At 38.2% G+C, this 20,914-nt stretch overlaps 1 protein-coding gene across 1 annotated transcript in view; it reads right to left on the reverse strand.

Moving 5' to 3' along the window:
• LOC134532242 (multidrug resistance protein homolog 49-like) overlaps positions 1-20,914 on the reverse strand; it is a 140,973-nt gene that overhangs the window by 20,407 nt on the left and 99,652 nt on the right. The window contains exons 14-19 of the mRNA XM_063368663.1: positions 18,925-19,046; positions 12,939-13,085; positions 10,786-10,890; positions 8,619-8,780; positions 3,759-3,962; positions 209-450 (exon numbers count right to left, since the gene is read on the reverse strand). Coding sequence (XP_063224733.1) covers positions 209-450; positions 3,759-3,962; positions 8,619-8,780; positions 10,786-10,890; positions 12,939-13,085; positions 18,925-19,046 — 982 coding nt within the window. The remainder of the gene's footprint in view (positions 1-208; positions 451-3,758; positions 3,963-8,618; positions 8,781-10,785; positions 10,891-12,938; positions 13,086-18,924; positions 19,047-20,914) is intronic.

The following is a 20,914-nucleotide window of genomic DNA, read 5'->3' on the forward strand; positions in this document are numbered from 1 at the left end:
GAGGGCCAATTAGAGACCCTTACTCATAGAACTGTCCAATCACAGGCCACTTAGTCGAGACAACTCACACGTCAGCAGCCAGTGAACAGTTGGCATTTGCCCGAGTGTGTAGAGGATATTGGAGTCTATCCTGGAGGTCATTGAACCCGCGAATTTTTCCGGGTCTCTAGTCATGGTCTGCGTGCCGCCAGTTGAACTATTGACTTACTTGATAATGTTCTCGTAGGGGAGCCCTTCGGTGGCGACGAGATAACCGCCGTAGTACAGACTCAGCGCGTAGCCGAAGAAGGGCGAGCTCTGGCCGAAGGCGAAGATGAATCCTCTGAGCCTGGTCTTCATCGCCGCCGCCTTCTTGGCGACCTGCAGCTCTTGCTCGTACCGCTTGATGAACAGGCGCTCCGCTCCGAGACTAGCCACGGTCCGGAGGTTGGATATCGCCTCGACGGCTATCTGCAGCAACAGGCCGGCAATGTGATGTCAGGCGTGTTTCCTCACCGCGGAAGATCGAGAAATTAGGTCATTGCTGGTTTAAAGCATTTATTTTTTTCCGTTTTATCGGACGTCACGCAGTTTAAAAGGAAATGCTACGAGTCAAATATGATATTTATAACCCGCTTTCACTGCATTGAAAGGAAAAAAAATGACAGTAACGGGAAACTCTGAGCGAACTGAAAAAATATACCGAACAACAAATTGCTGGTCTAAAGACCTTGCACTAATCTTGTGATAATATTTTATGACGGCTTATTATAAAATATTTGAAACTTAACACTAAAAATAAATATTTCATGTAACAACTAAATTATTGTACTGAAGTTGCAACTAAGAGAAAATTCTTTTTCTGCGACAAAATCGGTTAAGAACCTCTTAAACAATAGAAGCCTGCTTTAATAACAGCACCCTGATCAACCAGTATGCTGAATTGAAGCAGTGCTCGGGCTAAGCACTTTCCTTGGACTGATTTCCGGGCGAAAAAAAAGGCCAGAAAAAGTAGATCGAGATTGCTTGATAGGGAGTTATAGTCAGGGTCCTTTTGAAATTGGAGTCCAATTTGTCACAACTGAGCCGCCTCACTCGGCGCGGTTACTGGATGAACACCTCAACATGTTGTACACAGAGTACGATCGGTGCCTACGTACGGATCATTCCCATAAAGTTACAAAAGATCCTGATGCATTTATTTCTAAAACTTTTATATAAGTTATACTTCTTTAGGCACGTTATGGATAAATGATGACAGTGAATTGTTTACGATAAGCGCGCACCATGCAACAAATTTTTCACAACAAGAAGATGGCGGACCCACGTGTATGACCATAAACCCGTGTATAGTCACTTTCATTAGAATTATGTGAAATATTAAACGTATCGGTGTGCCAAATAAAACTTTATATTAGTGGAACCACCCTGGAATATATTTGGTAAACTAAAATTGTCACAGTAAATAGTATTTTTCAAATTTTAAAAACCTAAAGATACTGATACAGTATTACTTTTATTTTTATTTTATATAATTTGAATGGCTACAGATAGTCTTGACCTTTAATAGGCAGGCACTTAACAAATATTACATAAAATAATACACACTTAATAGTAGGCTACACAGAGACAGTCACAAAAAAAAGAAAACTCAAACATAAAACATAGTACAACAAACATGAGACAAGGCAAATAAAGTCCTAAACAAAGGACACAAAAATATTAACATTATTGATTTTAAATTACTTTTAATTAATAAAATTTTAATGATAAAATATTTATATTAAATGCATAATAAATGAAGCTCAAATGTATTTCATTGAGATTATTGAATTTGCAATAATGATTAATTAAAACATTCATTATAATTATATGTAAAATAAAATTATATTACAATGAATCATAAATTTAACTTCAACATTATCATTTAAGTTATTTCTAGGTAATAAAGAACAATGTAATATTTATATGAAATAGTTACTTAGCTGCATAGAAACTAAGATCACAACATGTCTTTCATTGAGATTTTCGATTTAGAAACGGATCCAAATCTTCTAAACAACAATTGCAGTTTTTAGTGCAACGTTCGGACAGCTCATTTTTTATGTGAAACGTTCGAAAACATTGTGATGTTCTATGTTTGAAAGTAGGAATTCTAAGTACAATTTTGTTTAGTATTTCACTGCTGTGATAAACATTTGTGAAGCAATTTATTCCAAAAACGGTATCTGCCACTTTTCTACTGAACTGAAATGTATGGGTGTTCACGATTTCTAGGGTTAGGTCATAGGTAAATTTCTCTGGATTATCATTAAATAAATATTTGTTAAAATTATAATTAAACCTTTTCTCATTTTCTTTTGTATATTTTCAAGTCTATTTGAATCAGTTGTAGTTATTGAGTTCCAGATGACAGAGCCATACTCTAATCTAGATCGAACTAAAGTGAAATAAAGACTAAGCACAGAATCAGGAGAGGTGGCCAAATAATTTAAATATTTATAATTTTAAATATATTAAATTCTTAAATTGTTTCAGAAGTTATAGAATTTTCTAGAACGTTTCCAGAAAAAAAATGGGTACTTCAAAACTCTATCTATTCCTGTAGCCTGTGCCAAAAGAGATTTTTTTAAATATATTTTCATTAGTATTACCACAATATGATATGTAAACGGGCGTTCGGCGCTTTGCTTGGTCTAAATCATCTGAAAAAGCTTTTGCCAACCTATGTTTAAAAATATTTTTTTCAGCCTTATAAACCCGATTTTTTATTATTGTGATACTGTTTATGGTGATTTAACCGAAGTGCAATGCAAAATATTACAGCGTATTCAAAAATTGTGTGCCCATTTTATTTTTAATTTAAAGAGTCTTGAGCATGTCTCCCCGTACTATAATAGGCTATCTTGGCTAAAACTGTACAAAGACGACAGTGACTTTCCTTTTTACTGCTCAAGGAAACACAGGCCCCGTCCTATCTTGCTGACAAGTTTCAGTTCCTCGGTTCACGTCAAGGTATGGGCACACGTTCTCAGAGTAAAGGTTCTTTGCTCATCCCGCAACATAAGACAGTTGTATACTCAAATTCTTTCTCTGTGACTACAGCTTGTGCCTGGAATGAACTACCCGAGTCAATCAGACTTCAAAATTCCCTTTCTGTTTTAAATAAATCATTATTCAGATACTTCCTAACTCCGATGATCAGGCTTAGTTTTGGTATCAGGTATGTGTGATTGAATATGTGTGAATGTGCATGTATATGTATGATTTATTGTATGAAAATGTATTAGTTTATATATATATATACATAAATTTTTCGTACCTTCGTAAGTTTTTTACATAAATGTTTAGGTTATTAAATAAATATCTTTAAATCTTCATAATTATATCATTAGATAGATTTTTAAAAAAAAACTTTTTGTAATATATCTTAAATATATTATATTTTAGATAGCTAGTGTGTATCTTATTTACTAACTTTTTTGTTATTTTTATATTTGTACTGAAATGTTAATTCAGTTTTTGTTTAAATGTATTTGTGACAATTTTTGGTATTTTTAGGCTAAAGTTTGTTTTGCATTCGGTACGCCCTAACTTCGCCACTTAAAACAAGGCAGTAAATAAATAAGCTTGTTTTTTTTCTCGTAACTTATTTTTAGGCAAAATTATCGTTGAAAAAATTTTTTCCTGGATTTTTTTTTTTTCCCGCGTATTCACATAGAACGTCACTTTGTTCTGTCGACACAAAGAGGTTTCAAGGGGAGAGACTGAGGTCTGACCTTCGTCGCAGTCTCCAGGGCTTGTTTCTCCTGCAGCCCTTCGCTGTGTATTATCTTGGACTCGCCGTAGATTCCTCCGAAGATGAGCGGCACCGAGACGAGGGACACCAGCGTCATCTTCCACGAGTAGTAGAGTCCCAGCACCACGCCGATCACCATCGTCGCCGACGACTGCAGGATCACTCCGATCCTGGTGCCTGTGGCCTGCGCGGCAACATCCAGCGTGCATCAAGCATGCGCGATCAACACTTCAACACAACACAGAAACATCAATATCAATGCAAATTAATAAAATGCATGTGTCCATCTGTTTTTTTTTTTGACGTGACAATGTCTAATAAATCGATGAACACCGGCTGCACGCACGAAAAAGTGTCCCGTAACGCACATTGTCCCGTTACGCTCTGTCCCGTTACGCTCATTGTACGCTTGCGCCGCATCAATCTCTCTTCCACTCGATTGGAACAACCATCGATTTGACTGTTTCGAGGCACATTAAACTTGAAACACTCCCATTCGTTTCCTACTTTTCCTATCATCGTCCTATCCTTAACAGAATAACACAGATTGGAAGAAGTTAAATAGCAAACATGTATAAAAGTTATAGTTAAAATAATCTCTTCGTTAAATTAATAAACATATTTCAATTAATGAGTGCAAATAAAAGTAAATTCATCAATTAAATTGTAGATTTAATTTCACTCCTTCTTTGTATCCATACGAAATAGTGATAATTCAGTAAAAATATTCAATTTTATTCATAAAAGTATGCAATCATTTCATCAATGTTTTGTTATGACGTCACGTTAAACCATCATCCATAAACTTACTTTACAGACAATCAATTTTTTTTAAGTAAATATTCTCCTTTCAGAAAAATTGGATTTATTAACCAAATAAACCGTTTAAAAAAATTTTGATCGTTCTGCTGATGCTTTTGACTTGAAAATCAAGATATCTCTAACAGTTGTGAATCTAATAGTAAGTATCATCAATACTATCTCAATAGTGAAACAAAACGAAATTATCAAATCAAAACATTAAAAAAATTTTATATCGTTGAATTACCACTACAATAACCAATGATGCCTCAATTGTAAGTTGGATCAATGAATAGCATGCAATTACAAGGGTCATTAAGTATTTTTAAGTTGTTTTGAAGATAATTTTTAGATTGTTTTATCAAGTATTCCAGTGTTTCACTATCTTGGACGATTGTAGATTGAAAGACCAGTTATACGTACCATGTTTTCGAGTAATTTTTTTTATTCTTGCTTCCGAATCAAAAATATTGTTTAGAGGGAACCTTTAACATAATTGTTAACTTTGGTGTACATTTACATAAAAAAATCATTAATTGCGCAATTTTTAATTCTAAATAACCTGTGTAAATTATTTTGTACTCTCTAACGAAGTCACCAGGACAGATAATCTTAAATAAAGTGTTTTTAGGCTCGACATCTTGTTATCATCACTGTCTTTACAGGCGGTAACTAACGATAAGATGAGAAGAGAACATTGACTGAATGAATAGGTGGGGTGGAAGCATGTGAACCCCAAGAAAACCTATCGTCCCATGTCAACGTCCACCACATTTCCCAAGTACGACCTATTCTGGATTGAAACTGTCTGGAATCTAACCCTGATTGCATATGTTATTCACATAATTTAACAGTTGGAGAAAAAAATAGTGGGATTACTGGAAAAATTAAATAGGAACACGTATTTTGGTGTTAGAAATCAAGCAAAAGTATACTTCCCAAATTGAAAATGTCTGTAACATCTATAAGAATATGCGCTTCCTGATTTCTTTCTTTATTTTCTATAAAGGATTAGATTTCGAGAAAGTGGACTTAACCTGGTATTTAAAAATTTTGAAAATATAAGACTTATTAACATTTTCATAAATACTTTAATTTTTTTAACCAATTGGTTTACCTTAACTTATAAATATGCTTGAGGAACCCCGTCCATTTCCCTTTCCCCTTCACAAAAATATTTGTTTAAATTCGGTTTAGGTTTAGTTTTTGAAAAAGCTTATTTCAGAAATAAATCTGAAAAATACATTTGTTATTGGATTCACGCTTTTTTACTAGAAAATAACATATAGCTTTAAAGAATACATATTGTACTTTTTTGAAGAAAGTGTGTGTGTTGAATGTTACGGAGCAACCAGTGGGACCCTGAAATAAGCATTTGCTCTAGTGGAAAAATAATTCCGGAAGCAACATTGAAGCCCTTTGCCAGACTCGCCAGGCAACAATGGCAAGAAAGACAAGGGGGGGGGAAACAAGATTAAGCATTCTGTATCTATAATTTAGAGTGTATGTACCAAAACTATCTCGGAAAACCCTTTAATCCCACTCTCCTGACAAAGATGTTTCTGTTCGTTAGAGTCAAATAGGAAATTTTAATCTTAAAATTACACTTTTTGCGTAAAATAATTTACGCAATTTAGCTATTATTTACAAACACAAACTCTTGAAATGTAAAAATAACAAAAATAAATGTTAAATCACCAGAATTGTGCCTGCGGATTTTTTAAATCCATGTAATACCCATAAGCCTAACTGGTTTAGTATGCAAAAAAAATAATTATATTGTGCAGTAAATACACATACACATATATACTGTACATTATAAATGAAGACTGCACATATAATTATTGTGTTGTATACGCTGGCTAGTGTTTGCTCGTGTTCTGGGAGCCGTCCAGCGAATGACGCCTGTCCTGGCGACTCACTGCTGGCGGGGGCAAGGCTGGCCTCGCAAGGCCGCAAGTCCGGGCTCGCTCGCTACTAAAGTTAACACATCCCTTATAGTTTCTGCATGGCAGTGACACGTGTGCATGTTTACAGACCACCGCCTGAAGTTCCCGGCGTTGCCCGGGCTGAACACATCATGACACAAGGAACATCACCACCGAGTTGCGAGTCCGTAAGACATGCACTTGAAAAAAACGGGAAGTCTTCATTTCAAAGTCCTGTTTGATTGCACAATCTAGGTGCATCAAGGCTACTAATCAGCTAAACCGGTACACCAATCTTCAGCTTAATTTTCTGTTAAGGCGGGTAACCCCTAGGCATGACTTGCCGGATAGCGCATTACAAATTCAAGGCAACGCCATCTATTGACGAAGTTCTAAACTAAAAAGTTATTAGCGTCTTTAGTTCGCTAGCAGCAACGTGCTTCACTAAGCTTATGGGTTTCACCAAGAAGAAGGATAGGAAGTTGCCAGGCCTTACTATATGACCGTGTGGCGGACATACAGAAATGACACAAACTCACTGTTTGTGTGTATGTGACCTACCTCCTATGATTTTCTACTGTAAAACTAAGTTTCCCCCTTTTTCATTCCCTTAGGGATGGAATTTCATAATTATATGTGGATAGTCTATGTCACTTTCCCATAAATCATCTATACGAAAAAAAATTATATCGCACCGTTGCTCCGATGCCGTGTGAAAGAAGAAAAAATAAATAAACTCACTTGCGAATTGATCATATTAGTTGGGATGTCATAATCTCGCGTGACAAATATTCTGACATTCAGACTGGAAATAACACAATCCGTATTTTTACGATTAATAATGTTCACATCAATAAACACATTTCTACGCAATCATTCTCTAATAGCTAATTTATTAAGATAAAAATTTAGACAATAAAGAAAACTAGGGAAACAGTTCTATATTACCAATCGCATAAAATTTATAAGCCATATTTTTTTTTAAGAATTGTTTGGGACCGAACATATTAAACTACGAAATGATGGTGAACATGAATGGGCCATGCATGCGACCTTGACAAGTAGGCGAAACCCAGTGACCGCCAAGTGAATTTTGCCTCCGGAAAGGCGATTACAGAGCGTTAACAGGTAGTTTCAAAGTCACAAAATATTTGACCAGAACTCTTACAGTATTTTTTAATGAAATACCTGACGCAAGAATGTTCCTTAGTTACAAGTTCGAATTAATATTTTTTTTCAAGGGGAAGAAATTAAATCCCCCTTGAAATTGATACAGCTCCGGATTTTCGGCAACCTCTTTTGAGATACGAAAATCACATCAAATTTATTCAAGCTGAAATTGGTTAAATTGCAAACAACTTTTTAGTATCTAAGTATATTAATTTTATTTCACTATAAAACTTTTTCCTTAACACATATCCTTTGTAGTATCCAGGATTTTTTCAAATACGTATGCTTTTCCCGCAAGTGAAGAGATTCGCCCTAACCGTATGTTCGGACGGGTGGATAGTGTCTGCTGTAGTTTTGGAGTTAAGTGTTACCTTTGAATATATATATACTGTATAGAAGTCGCGAGTGGATAGGATTTACTCTACGTTTTTCAGGAGCGTATGATGAGCAGCTTGGGAACTTCACCGCTGCACGGCGCTGCCGTCCCGCCCTGTATCGTCTCAGGTTGTTATTTACACGTTAGAGCGCAGCACTGTCACCCGCTGTCATTCCCCCGCACCCCCTACCCAACATTCACTGCAGCTCAAGGTCGTTCAACGGGATTTTGTGCGTCACAAAACTGGTAGGGATGAGAGGTGGGGTAGAGAGAGAGCGGGTGGGTGGATGACAACGCATGTTTGCGGGAGGGTGGGGAAGGGGTGTTTGAAGAGCTCGACACTTGCCCGCTAGGGACCGCCACAAGTCGATGTCCTAGAGATGGTGGCGATTGCGGCGGTGAATTAACCAACTACCTCAAAACCGTATTAGAAATTTTAACCTGGGCTGGCGACTTCTATACAGTATATATATTCAAAGGTGTTACAGAGCTGCGGGCTGGCAGCCGAGGTGGGCAGCCCTAGCGGCAGTCGGCCAGGCGGGTCGCGGCCAGGGACAGGGCTCACCCCGTGCACGCTGGCCGCGTCGCCGGAGAGGCGCGCGCACAGCACCCCCACGCGGTTCCTCTCGTCGTCGAACCACCCCATCTCCTGGCGCAGGACTGCCTGCAGGGTGTCGACGCGCAGCCGCGAGGTCAGCTTCACGCCCGCCTTGCCGAACGCGTACATCTGCGCAGGCCGGCACCCCTCCGCCTTCAACTGCGCCGCCCCTCACCAGCCGGTGGAACCAGGTCCGCCTCCCGTAGCGACCTTGATCCTCCATCGGGCACTTAAGAGGCCACTCCAGTGTTTCAGGGGCACTACGCAACCCGCGTTAACCTCATAACATTCAATGCTATTTTCATTTTGCTTGAAACCAATTAACTAATATAGATTCCGAAATGATGCTTGCTTGATATATAAGACAACGATGCTCTTATCAAAGCCCCTTTCTTAAAAATCGTGCATAAATTATGGTTTTATACTAATCTTTACTAATATGCATAAGTGTATTGTCTAGGTTTGAACCATAATTTATGCACGTTTTTGAAGAAAGGGGCTTTGATAAGAGCATCGTTGTCTTACATATCAAGCAAGCATCATTTCAAAATCTATATTAATTAGTTATAAGCAAAATGAAAATAGCATTGAATCTTATGAGGTTAACGCGGGTTGCGTAGTTCCCCCGAAACACTGGAGTGCCCTCTTTATATCTCCACGCATTTTCTGGGTTCAAATCTGCAGGGTTCGCAACGCCTGGGTTTGACCTGACACAAGTCATCTCTGTTGTGCACTGCCCATATTTTGGTCTACGTGCATCCAATAAGCAGAAATAAGATACACAGAAATTTTAACCATAAAACATAGTTTTGAGTTTTTACGTTTATCAGACCCTTTTTTTCACGGTCATGATTTTTGCAAACACAAGCGGTACCTCAGCGAGGCGCTTCTTAGATCTACAGTAGAGGGGTGGGATCTACGGGATCTACGGGATCTACGGGCTCTACGGTATCTACGCCCATGCCGGGTCGGTTCCTTACCGTAGTTCATGCGTGGCCTATTCCTTTCCGAGTATTTATGCCCTGTGTTATTGGATGTTACTATCTCTGACGACATTTCATAAGTTTTAAAATCAATTTACGTTAATTTCCTTCTATGTGCCACATAATAGATAAGGTTTTTCGCTGAATTCTGAAATTCGTAACTTCAATAAAGATTAAACCGCATGAAATATATAACTAAATAATTTGTAGGGAAGGGGGGGGGGGGGGGACAGTAACACTGGAAAACTCCAAAATCTGTTAAAATGCGGTAAACAAAATATTAATTCTGACAAATATGGCTGTGTGTGTCATTAAAATTAATATTATTTGAATTGTCTGGCTTTTTTCACAAATAATTTGCAATAATTAAAACGGGGCATACTCGTGAATGAAAAAAATATATATATTTTTGTTTAAACTACAATCTGTGAAGTAGTCGAAAACGTAAATTTCCTTTTATCTCCTTTCTGTTTTATGAGTAATCAGATAATCAATATTTGAGGCATACATACAATCACTCGTTTCACAATTTATATTGTTTTCTAAAGCTGTTATATGTCAATGACATATATATAGATTACACTCCCCGTTATCAGATTTTCCATTATGAATTTCTGTGAGGAAATAACAAAAAGGAAATATCAACATTATTACAATATTTACAATTAATTATTGTGTCCCAAAAAAATTATAAGCATGACCCCAGTGCATGTAAACCAATGTAAATATTATTCATATCAATAATTTATGCAAAAATTATTAACATTTATTGACTGAATGGATATAAAGTTTCAGAAATATTTGTAATTCATAAAAATTATATATACTAAAATTTTAAATTAATTTCGGTTTCATCCAGTACTACCAAATTGGTTTATTCTTATTTATAAATTGTTTTATTTACTTTTAATAAAACCACACTTAGTGCATAAGTCTAAAACACGTGTCTCTCTAACAACTTCTGGAGTTCCAATATTGTTTTATAATTTTTCATCCTTCAGAAATATCGCCTCCAATTTGTTTCTAACAGATCTATCGTGTATGTTTAAAAATAACTGCTAAAATGTGTTTTTAAGGAAACAATACACATGTGAACATTAATTTAGAAATTACACCCTTTTCCGCATGCTAGCAAGATAATTTTATTTTACCTGAAAAAATGTCCCAAAACCGGTAACTAAGCCAATAGCGACGAACAGTATGCAAAAAGTTCGTGTGCTGTAGATGATTTCATCAACATCAACCAGGGACAGAACCTGTAACAAATGCAATATTCACGTTTCTTTATTTCATCTAAAAAGCAAAACTTACATATTAGGTAAAATTTAATCTACTGCTTTGTAAAATATTTTCAAAATAAATTAATATAAATATTTAAAACAGTGACTATAAGTACATGAATAACGTTTTAGTTTGGGAGCAACATGAATGTAAAATTTTCAGTGCATAACATTACGTTACTTCCGCCTCTTAACTTTCGAAATTAACAGCAGACATGCTGCTGAAAATTGATTCACTTGTTTCCTCTTCATGGTGGAGTTTTTTTTTTTTTTTTTAGACATATTCAAACACATTTGAGAACATTTTTTTTAAATCATTTGATCAAAAAAGTTTAGTAAATGTTATTTGAAAACATTTTATTTTAAATATATTTATAGGTTGTTCAAAACGATCTTATTTTGGTTCTCGGTAAAATTTACGTAGCCAAATCGCCAAATGTATAACTACCAGGAATTTTAAGAGCCAATATGCTGCCAAATTTAATGTCTTAATTATTCTATGATCTTAATGAATTAGGTACCCTTAAAAATAATACTTAATCTCCACTCTCAGAAATACACTAAAGTAAATGCATGCTGAATAATGTGAGTGTTAAAGTCTAATATCATTGTGTAACATATAAATTTTATAGTGTTCATCAACAAATATTAAGTATTTTTTCAGAAATGATTGTTATATTGCTGCGGATTATTTGCATAAAAAACACATTAAAAATAAATATTTAAGGTGAGGTTAGCTTCTACATTTTTATGACATATACGTATATATTTTATTATTTTATTTTAAAACCTTTTGTCAAAGTACATATCACATATTAAGTGTTTTACAAAGATCGTTACGTAGGGTCTAAAGTTTTAGTCATTTATAGAAAATTATATAATTATACCAAACGACAATGTCGACGTAGAGTAAACTATTTGTAGCATCCAGCAATATTATTAACTTCAGACTTTCCATCATAAAATAAACCATGCTTTAACGAAAATCGCTTGAAAACCATAATGGTAGAAAATTGTTATGGCCCGAAAATTGTAATGGCCCGAAAACTGTTGAAAGCAAGTAGGTGTATTTATATTTCTACGTTCTTTAAACGATTCATGCAATGGGAATCTTTGATTTAATAAAATGTCTTGGACATACGCCTTTGCAGTTTTGCACTATTTGTTATGGAAACAAAATTCAAGAACACAAATAAAGAAATAGAGAACAATCCTAAATCAGCTCTGTCAAACATATAAACACAACGATGTACATAGCTAAACAGGTATTATGGACAAAACAACGCAGGCAGCACAGAAAAACACGTTCAAACTTAAATATCAGGCAGCACATGAAATTGTGTGGAAGAAATTTAGTCACGAAGAAAATAAACACATCACAGACGAACACAGTGGGCTAACAACAATAACAATAACAGTAAATACAGGCAGACAAAAAAAACCTGGACAACGCAGCAAATATGCGAACACAAACGATGAATGTCTCCTATGACAAAACAGTTGCGACGTTTCGGGAACTGGCATCTGTTCCCGTCATCAGGCACAACCATTTTTTATTTCTTAATTTGCGATCTTGAATATTTTTCCCTGTGACGAAACAGTGCCACTGAGAGAAAGGTTTCTTTGCCTCAACAAAACATTTGTTTGCATATGGCGAAATAAATATATTTTGTTAATTCAAACAAATATTTTGTAGTAGGAAAGATTCTGTTGACCCAAACAAAATGATTTTGTCAATTCAACTGTTGTATATTTGGTTAGGTGTACCAAATCAATTTTGTTAATTACCAAGTTTGGTTTTAGCTAAAAAAAAAAAATTTTGTTACAGCAAGTAGATATTTGTTTCGCCACACATAAACAAATATTTGTTTGATTCAAACGAACCTTTTTTCTCTGTGATGCAAAAAATGCAAATGACGTATGTCCAAGGAGTTGTATTGAATGGCATGCGGGTTTCTGCGTCTCAGATGGAGACGCGAGGGTGTCGCAGGAGTCTGAGAGGCTTGAGCGGGTCGATGACGCACCCGGTAGACCTCGCCGAAGAGCACAGCGAACCCGGGCAGCGCGGAGCCGACCAGCAGAGCCGCCAGGCAGCCCACGGAGTTGCACAGCCACTCGGGGGCGGTGAGCGCCATCACACGCGCGAACGGCACGTCGTACTCCCCGTCGTCCTGCGCCCACAGCGACCAGCTCTCGGCCTCCCTCCACACACGCCGCCGCCGAGGTCGCCACACACACGCCACCACCAAGTTCGCCAAACTCACGCCACCATCGAGGTCGCCACACTCACGCCACCATCGAGGTCGCCACACTCACGCCACCATCGAGATCGCCACACTCACGCCACCATCGAGATCGCCACACTCACGCCACCATCGAGATCGCCACACTCACGCCACCATCGAGATGGCCACACTCACGCCACCATCGAGGTCGCCACACTCACGCCACCATCGAGATCGCCACACTCACGCCACCATCGAGATCGCCACACTCACGCCACCATCGAGGTCGCCACACTCACGCCACCATCGAGATCGCCACACTCACGCCACCATCGAGGTCGCCACACTCACGCCACCATCGAGATCGCCACACTCACGCCACCATCGAGGTCGCCACACTCACGCCACCATCGAGATCGCCACACTCACGCCACCATCGAGATCGCCACACTCACGCCACCATCGAGGTCGCCACACTCACGCCACCATCGAGGTCGCCACACTCACGCCACCATCGAGGTCACCACACTCACGCCACCATCGAGGTCGCCACACTCACGCCACCATCGAGGTCACCACACACACGCCACCATCGAGGTCGCCACACTCACGCCACCATCGAGGTCGCCACACTCACGCCACCATCGAGGTCGCCACACTCACGCCACAATCGAGGTCGCCACACTCACGCCACCATCGAGGTCGCCACACTCATGCCACCATCGAGGTCGCCACACTCACGCCACCATCGAGGTCGTCACACTCACGCCACCATCGAGATCGCCACACTCACGCCACCATCGAGGTCGCCACACTCACGCCACCATCGAGGTCGCCACACTCACGCCACCATCGAGGTCGCCACACTCACGCCACCATCGAGGTCGCCACACTCACGCCACCATCGAGGTCGCCACACTCACGCCACCGTCGAGGTCGCCACACTCACGCCACCATCGAGGTCGCCACACTCACGCCACCATCGAGGTCGCCACACTCACGCCACCATCGAGGTCGCCACACTCACGCCACCATCGAGGTCGCCACACTCACGCCACCCCCGAGGTCGCCACACTCACGCCACCATCGAGGTCACCACACACACGCCACCATCGAGGTCGCCACACTCACGCCACCATCGAGGTCGCCACACTCACGCCACCATCGAGGTCGCCACACTCACGCCACCATCGAGGTCGCCACACTCACGCCACCATCGAGGTCGCCACACTCACGCCACCCCCGAGGTCGCCACACTCACGCCACCATCGAGGTCGCCACACTCACGCCACCCCTGAGGTCGCCACACTCACGCCACCATCGAGGTCGCCACACTCACGCCACCATCGAGGTCGCCACACTCACGCCACCCCCGAGGTCGCCACACTCACGCCACCATCGAGGTCACCACACACACGCCACCATCGAGGTCGCCACACTCACGCCACTATCGAGGTCGCCACACTCACGCCACCATCGAGGTCGCCACACTCACGCCACCATCGAGGTCGCCACACTCACGCCACCATCGAGGTCGCCACACTCACGCCACCCCCGAGGTCGCCACACTCACGCCACCATCGAGGTCGCCACACTCACGCCACCATCGAGGTCGCCACACTCACGCCACCATCGAGGTCGCCACACTCACGCCACCATCGTGGTCGCCACACACAAGCCACCATCGAGGTCGCCACACTCACGCCACCATCGAGGTCGCCACACACACGACACCGCCGATGTGGCCACACCAGTTGCGTAGCCAGGATTTGTTTATGGGGGGGTGTTATGAAGCATGGCCTCCCTGTATCATAGTGGGGGTGTCCGGGGTCCTCCCCTGGGAAAATTTGGATTTTAAGGTTTAAAATAGTGCTATTTTAGCAGTTTTCGGTTCTTAAATTTAAATATTGTAATGGTAAAAATTTTATTAATTTTAATATGAAATTTGTTTGAGTGATGAATAAGAAATTAATTAAAGATTTGGTGCTAAAGGGGGGGGGGGGTGGTTTGAACCCCTAACCCCCCCCCCCCTCCCCCCCCCCCCCCGTCTGCGCCCCTGGGCTACACACACGCCACCACTAAGCGCGACCCCGTGCCCCAGGGACATCTCAGCTCTCGGTGTAGCGGAACGGCAGTGAAAGAACGGGGATGTGTAACAGACGGTGCTGTTATCTATGGCGGATGGCGCGAACCAAAGTTCACAAAGCCAAAGCAAAAATTTATACAGAATTTCCCTAAAAAAAAAAGCCCCAATATAAATCGTATTCAATTACAACAATTAATACGTCAGATTCTTACAAAAATAGTCAATATGTGCACTTTAATTATACTGCACACATCCAACCTGATTCCATTTCTTCCAACAATTTGACTAACACGTCCGGAGTAATGGAAGCAATAGCTTCTTCAGTTCTGTGTCTCGACTCTGGAAAATCTTTAGGTAGCAGCGGAACGTGGACACGATCTTTTATAAAGTCCCAAAAGGACAAAATCGCACGGAGTCATGTCAGGTGTTCGTGGAGGCCAGAGAAAAAAAAACTCATTACGACCAATCCAACGACCAGGGACTTAACCGACGTTCAACCACTCTCGTACAAACAGATTCCAGTGGGGAACGCACGTTGAACTGAAATTACAGATTCACTCTCAGCAAACGGCAGAACACAAAATGCTTTACGCTCAGTAGTCGTAGGTAGCACTGCAAGCGAGAAAACAAAACAAATCAATTCTCGCGCATTCGCTTATCTAAAACTCTTGAGTTACTATTTAATGCGTACATTTTATACTATTAATATTTATATCTGTAATATCATTTTTTTTACTCACTGCAATATTAACTGTTTAATTAATTTCGATAATTTGGACAGTATTTTTATAATCTTGTCGCAAATCAGGTCAGAAGCCGGGGTTTGGTAATTTGTTAAGTCGTTTTCGCTTTTATTGAGGCCGTTTCATTGTACAGTTTAAATTTTTGGTTTGCTAATCAAATGATTTAATAGTGGACGTAGTTGCTCCGACAACAACTTGTAGTGATAAGTGTGGATACTACGTGTGATTAGCGTCAAGAAATGTATTTGTAAACACAATTTAGGTTTTTTTTATCACGTTTAACATTATTTTAAAGATTCTGCATTGAATAGTGTCTGAGTTCCGTATTATAAATGTCTTTGCAACATGAGAAGACATAAATTTGCTTGTTCCCAAGGTTAGATGTTACGCATCTCTGGCGAGTACACATTTCATTTTTCAACTTACACTTAGGTGAGTTGATGGTGGTATTTCAGTATGCAATGAAATGCGCGCGCATTAACAGGTTGAAACTTCACTGCGCATGCGCGTTTTTGCTGCAGCCTCGAGCTGAATTCGTTAAGATGGTGGACCCATGTGTGATACCATCCACCTGTATATATTAATTTTCGTGAACATCAAGGGATGTACTAAACGTATTGCATTCAAATATCCTGGAATGCACATTGTAAACTTCAATAGTTACAACATTGTTTATAATCACAACTTTATAAATACCTGTAATTTATTATTTTGGAACAATAATGGCGTCAGGGATATTCACAATTATGTATGTTCTCTATAACATTACGAACTCAGCTTTATATAATATGAAGTTTTTTTAACTTAAACTTGAGGTCCAATAGACACATTAAAACAACAAATAAAGGTATAACTTCTAACGCGTGTCCATAGGTGCGCGCACAATTCTTTTGAAGGGAAAATTTATATTTCTTCAAATACTTAAATTCACGATTTAAAATTTTCTTTTCTAAAAATTTGTATTTTTATTGTTTTATTGTTTGCGACCATGAAGTTCTTAATATTCCAAGGCCAATTTCTTACTAATGTAATGTCTTGTTTTGCAACTGCGTCCTTACCTTGTACTGCGAGGGCTATTCGTAAAGTAAGCTCCGTTTGGACGTTAAAAATAACTCATGAGAAATGAAATTAATGACAGATTTAGTTTTCTAGATATCTACTTACCATTTCTCAAATAATTGTAATTCAGTTCCAAACACTTTTCTGTAACCCCTCTGCATAGAGGTTCGCCGCCTGGGAATGGAAAGGATGCCTTGAAATAGGCATTATGGACTTCAAATACGTAATGCGTGTAGACTAAGTACAGGCGCTTAGTAAACATCTCCGGAAAACGTTGAAACAATCCCCGTACTCGAGTCGAAAAATTATGGCTAGTGTCCTTTTGATTGATTAAATGAATAGTGGGACACAAATAACAGCAAATTTACTATAATTATATTGTCAAATCGTTTGATTTCCAGGCGGCGCAATTCTAAGCAGAGGTGTTAAAGAAACTGGTGGAGCGCTGCGAAAAATGCTTGGAACTGAATGGCGATTATGTGGCAAATGTAAAGTAGATTTGTAGTCAACTAAAACTGTTAATTAAAACTTATTCTTTTGAGTTAATTATTTGAATGACCAAAATGAGATTACTTTACGAATAGTCCTCGTATAAAAGGTAGTTGTCCCTCTCGTGAATATATTTAATCAACTAAAACAATTCCTAATATTTTATTCAAGCTTGACTATCATCATAAGTTTAAAAAAAAGGTCTCCTTATATTGAGCACGGTCTATGCTTAAATTTAAGTACACTATTAATTGACTCTGAAGTGTAAAATGCACCGTCTCCTTGTATTGAGAAATTTCTATGCTAACAGATATGTACACTATTAATTGACTCTGTAGTCTAAAACTAACCATTTTACATTCTACGCAGCAAATCTAGTTAGGTAGACAGGTAGGCAATTAATGTTAATATTTTTTATAAATATGTTGTATTTTTTCTGTTGGATACTGAGATTGTTACAATGTTTAACGTACGACCTTATATATATATATATATATATATATATATATATATATATATATAGTTTATATAGAATTTTCAAAAGAAATTAAAATTAACTTTGGGGATGAAGGAATTCCAAACAACAAACCACGTATTTTTCAATCAAGTGTAATATGAAAATTACCACAATGGGCTAGGTCTTTGCGTCTCTGCAAGTGAACTGATCTCTGAATGAACAGTCTCACAGCACAGACTCACGCTTCAAGCGACAACACACTTGAGCTATTCTCCATTGAAGCTGCACTCATACTACTCACAAAATATGATACATATCCACATATTTGTACTTGTGTGGAAAAACTATCTAATGAATAATTGCTTGAGTTCCGGAAAATTGCTCACTTCCACTGGAAAAAAGATACTAACAAATTATTATGGCTGAAATTCTGAAGATAGTCCTTTGCTGTTATAAGAAACCAAAATGTTGTTAGTTTCTATCGTTATAGGAGTGCCATGAAAAAGTATAAATGAATAAAAATTTTATAAAATATTTTGTTGTTCTAGTATTTTTAATTACAATTTATACTTTAAAAAATAATTGGATGACATTAGAACAAATATACCAAATGATGTTGTCTATTTTCGTTTTGTGAAAAATGGAGCCAAACTAAAACAATAAATGTACTACAAATGAAGAAATTCGTAGACATTTTTTATACTGAAGCACATGGTTACATATTAAGAATATAAAAAATTTTAAAAATCATCATATCGTTTAAAAATTGTTATCTATATTCTTAAATAATGTCGGTTGGTTTGTTCCTGCATAATGTCATCCAGTAGACATGCTTGTTGCATATGAACAATCAAAACGCAGACACTGTACTGAGGGTGGATTTTTAAAAATCAAATATTAAGGTTTTCAATTATTTATTATGACTAACAAAGCAACTGAAGAGATATTCACCTGCTCCAAATTGAAATTCACGTCCTTCTCTTTCTTCAGAGAATGAGCAGACGTGCGACGAGCGATTTCAGACTTGATGCCGTCAGTGGGGACCTTCATTCCGTCTTCTATGTGCTCTTGATCTGGTAGTTAGACACATGTTCAAAACATTACCTTATATATAATATTGTTTTTTTTTACTTAATCACCAGTGTCACAATTTATAGTATTTTATTTGCTTATTTTCATTCAAATTTAACAGGATTTCCATCAAAGAATGTCCCAGTTTAAATGAAATATTATAACCCTTAAATTTAGACTATTCACATCAAATCATACATTAAATTTAAGGCAAACTAAACTTATCTCCTTCAAATGTTCAATATGTGCACCTTTTGTTATACGGCACACATCCAAACTTAACTCCAATTCTTCCCCCACTTTGGTTAACACGTCCGGAGTACCAGAAGCAATAGCCTCTTCAAATCTGTGTCTCAGCTCTGGCAAATATTTAGTTAGCGGCGAAACGTAGACACGAACTTTTATAAAGCCCCAAAGATAAAATCGGATGACGTTATGCAGTGGCGAATATAGGTTACAATTTGGGGGGGGGGGGGGTAGAGGCAATATGACCATGCTTACCGTTATTTGTGCTTGTTTTTTAATTTGTTTTTAAGTGACTACCATTAAATGATTATGGATGGTTTTCAGGAGGTTTTAAGCAATGTTATATGACCAAACAATATATTTGTTACTATTATTTATTTAAGTTTTTCGTTAATTTTTAGAACTGAACTGAACTATTTTTTTATTATATGATAGCGCGTTGTTTTGTAAGACGCAAATATTTATATTTAATTGAATTCGCGTTAGTATTATTTTCTTCACTACCCTTACATTTTTACAAACCTTATGTGTTATGTTTTTTAATAATGATTTTTTTGCTCTGGTTCTAACAACCCAATAATGTAAATTTTGTGCAACGGAAATAATGTTGGTTTATTAATTTTGAGCTACATATTCGGTGTCATAAAGTGAATACATAAACAAAGAAGTTTACATTTTTATGTACAGTTTACAAAACGAAGTCCAGATTTCTTGGTACACTAGCAAACTTGTCAAGTACTTCTTCATCGCTTATTTTAATGTTTCAATGGATCGAAAGCAATGCTAGTCCATAAAGCCTACTTTCCAATTTAGTATTTGTTTAGTAAGTCTTCAATCTTCTTAAACGTGAGAAGCTTCTTCCCGCGGTTGCAACAGAAACAGGCAGAACTGCGAGTAGCTTCAAGAGAATATAAACGTTAGGGTAGAAAGTTTTTTCACATTTTTCTAGAGACCTAATAACATTTTGGGAAGATTTTCAGATTTGTCCTGACTCCACTTTTCTTTTCACAACATAAACACTTTTTGCACGACCTCTTTATGTGAAACTTTTTCTTCGTATAAATTGAAAGCAGTTTCCAATGAACCATAATCTGTTTTCGTACGAAATTCTGGAAGTATGTGTTGTAAGGATGCAACTGTTTTCTTGTGAGATTCAAAGCATTCTTTCAGTGAATTACAAAAATCGTCAAGGTAAGGTAACAGCTTGTCGATAGTATTCTTCTTCTTTTCTGTAAGGGACGTTGTTGCGGGCTGTTTAAAGGCGACAAACTCTTGGAATCTCTTCTTTAATGTCGAATTTGCAGCGAATTCCTTTACTTGAGCATGCAGGATTTTAAGGTTGCCATTAGTTTGTTTCGACAGAAGATCTAGGACACTTGTAGCTTTTGTTATGGCTTGAGAAAGATCAATGTTTTAAGCTTCCCAGATAAGTTATGTGTAGTTGACAGCTCCAGCTCAAAAGAAAAATATTGACAATAAATTGAATTTGACTGATAGAACTACTTAGAGTATGTGCCTTAGGTTCTGAGTCACTTGATTCTTCTTATATTTTCAAAAGAGAGAAAAGGATTGGTTCGAAAATATATTTAAAAAAAGCACCGTGTCGTGCCTTTCCACCCATCGT

This window comes from Bacillus rossius, chromosome 5 (genome assembly GCF_032445375.1).
Source record: "Bacillus rossius redtenbacheri isolate Brsri chromosome 5, Brsri_v3, whole genome shotgun sequence".
NCBI classification, from domain to species: Eukaryota; Metazoa; Arthropoda; class Insecta; order Phasmatodea; family Bacillidae; genus Bacillus; species Bacillus rossius.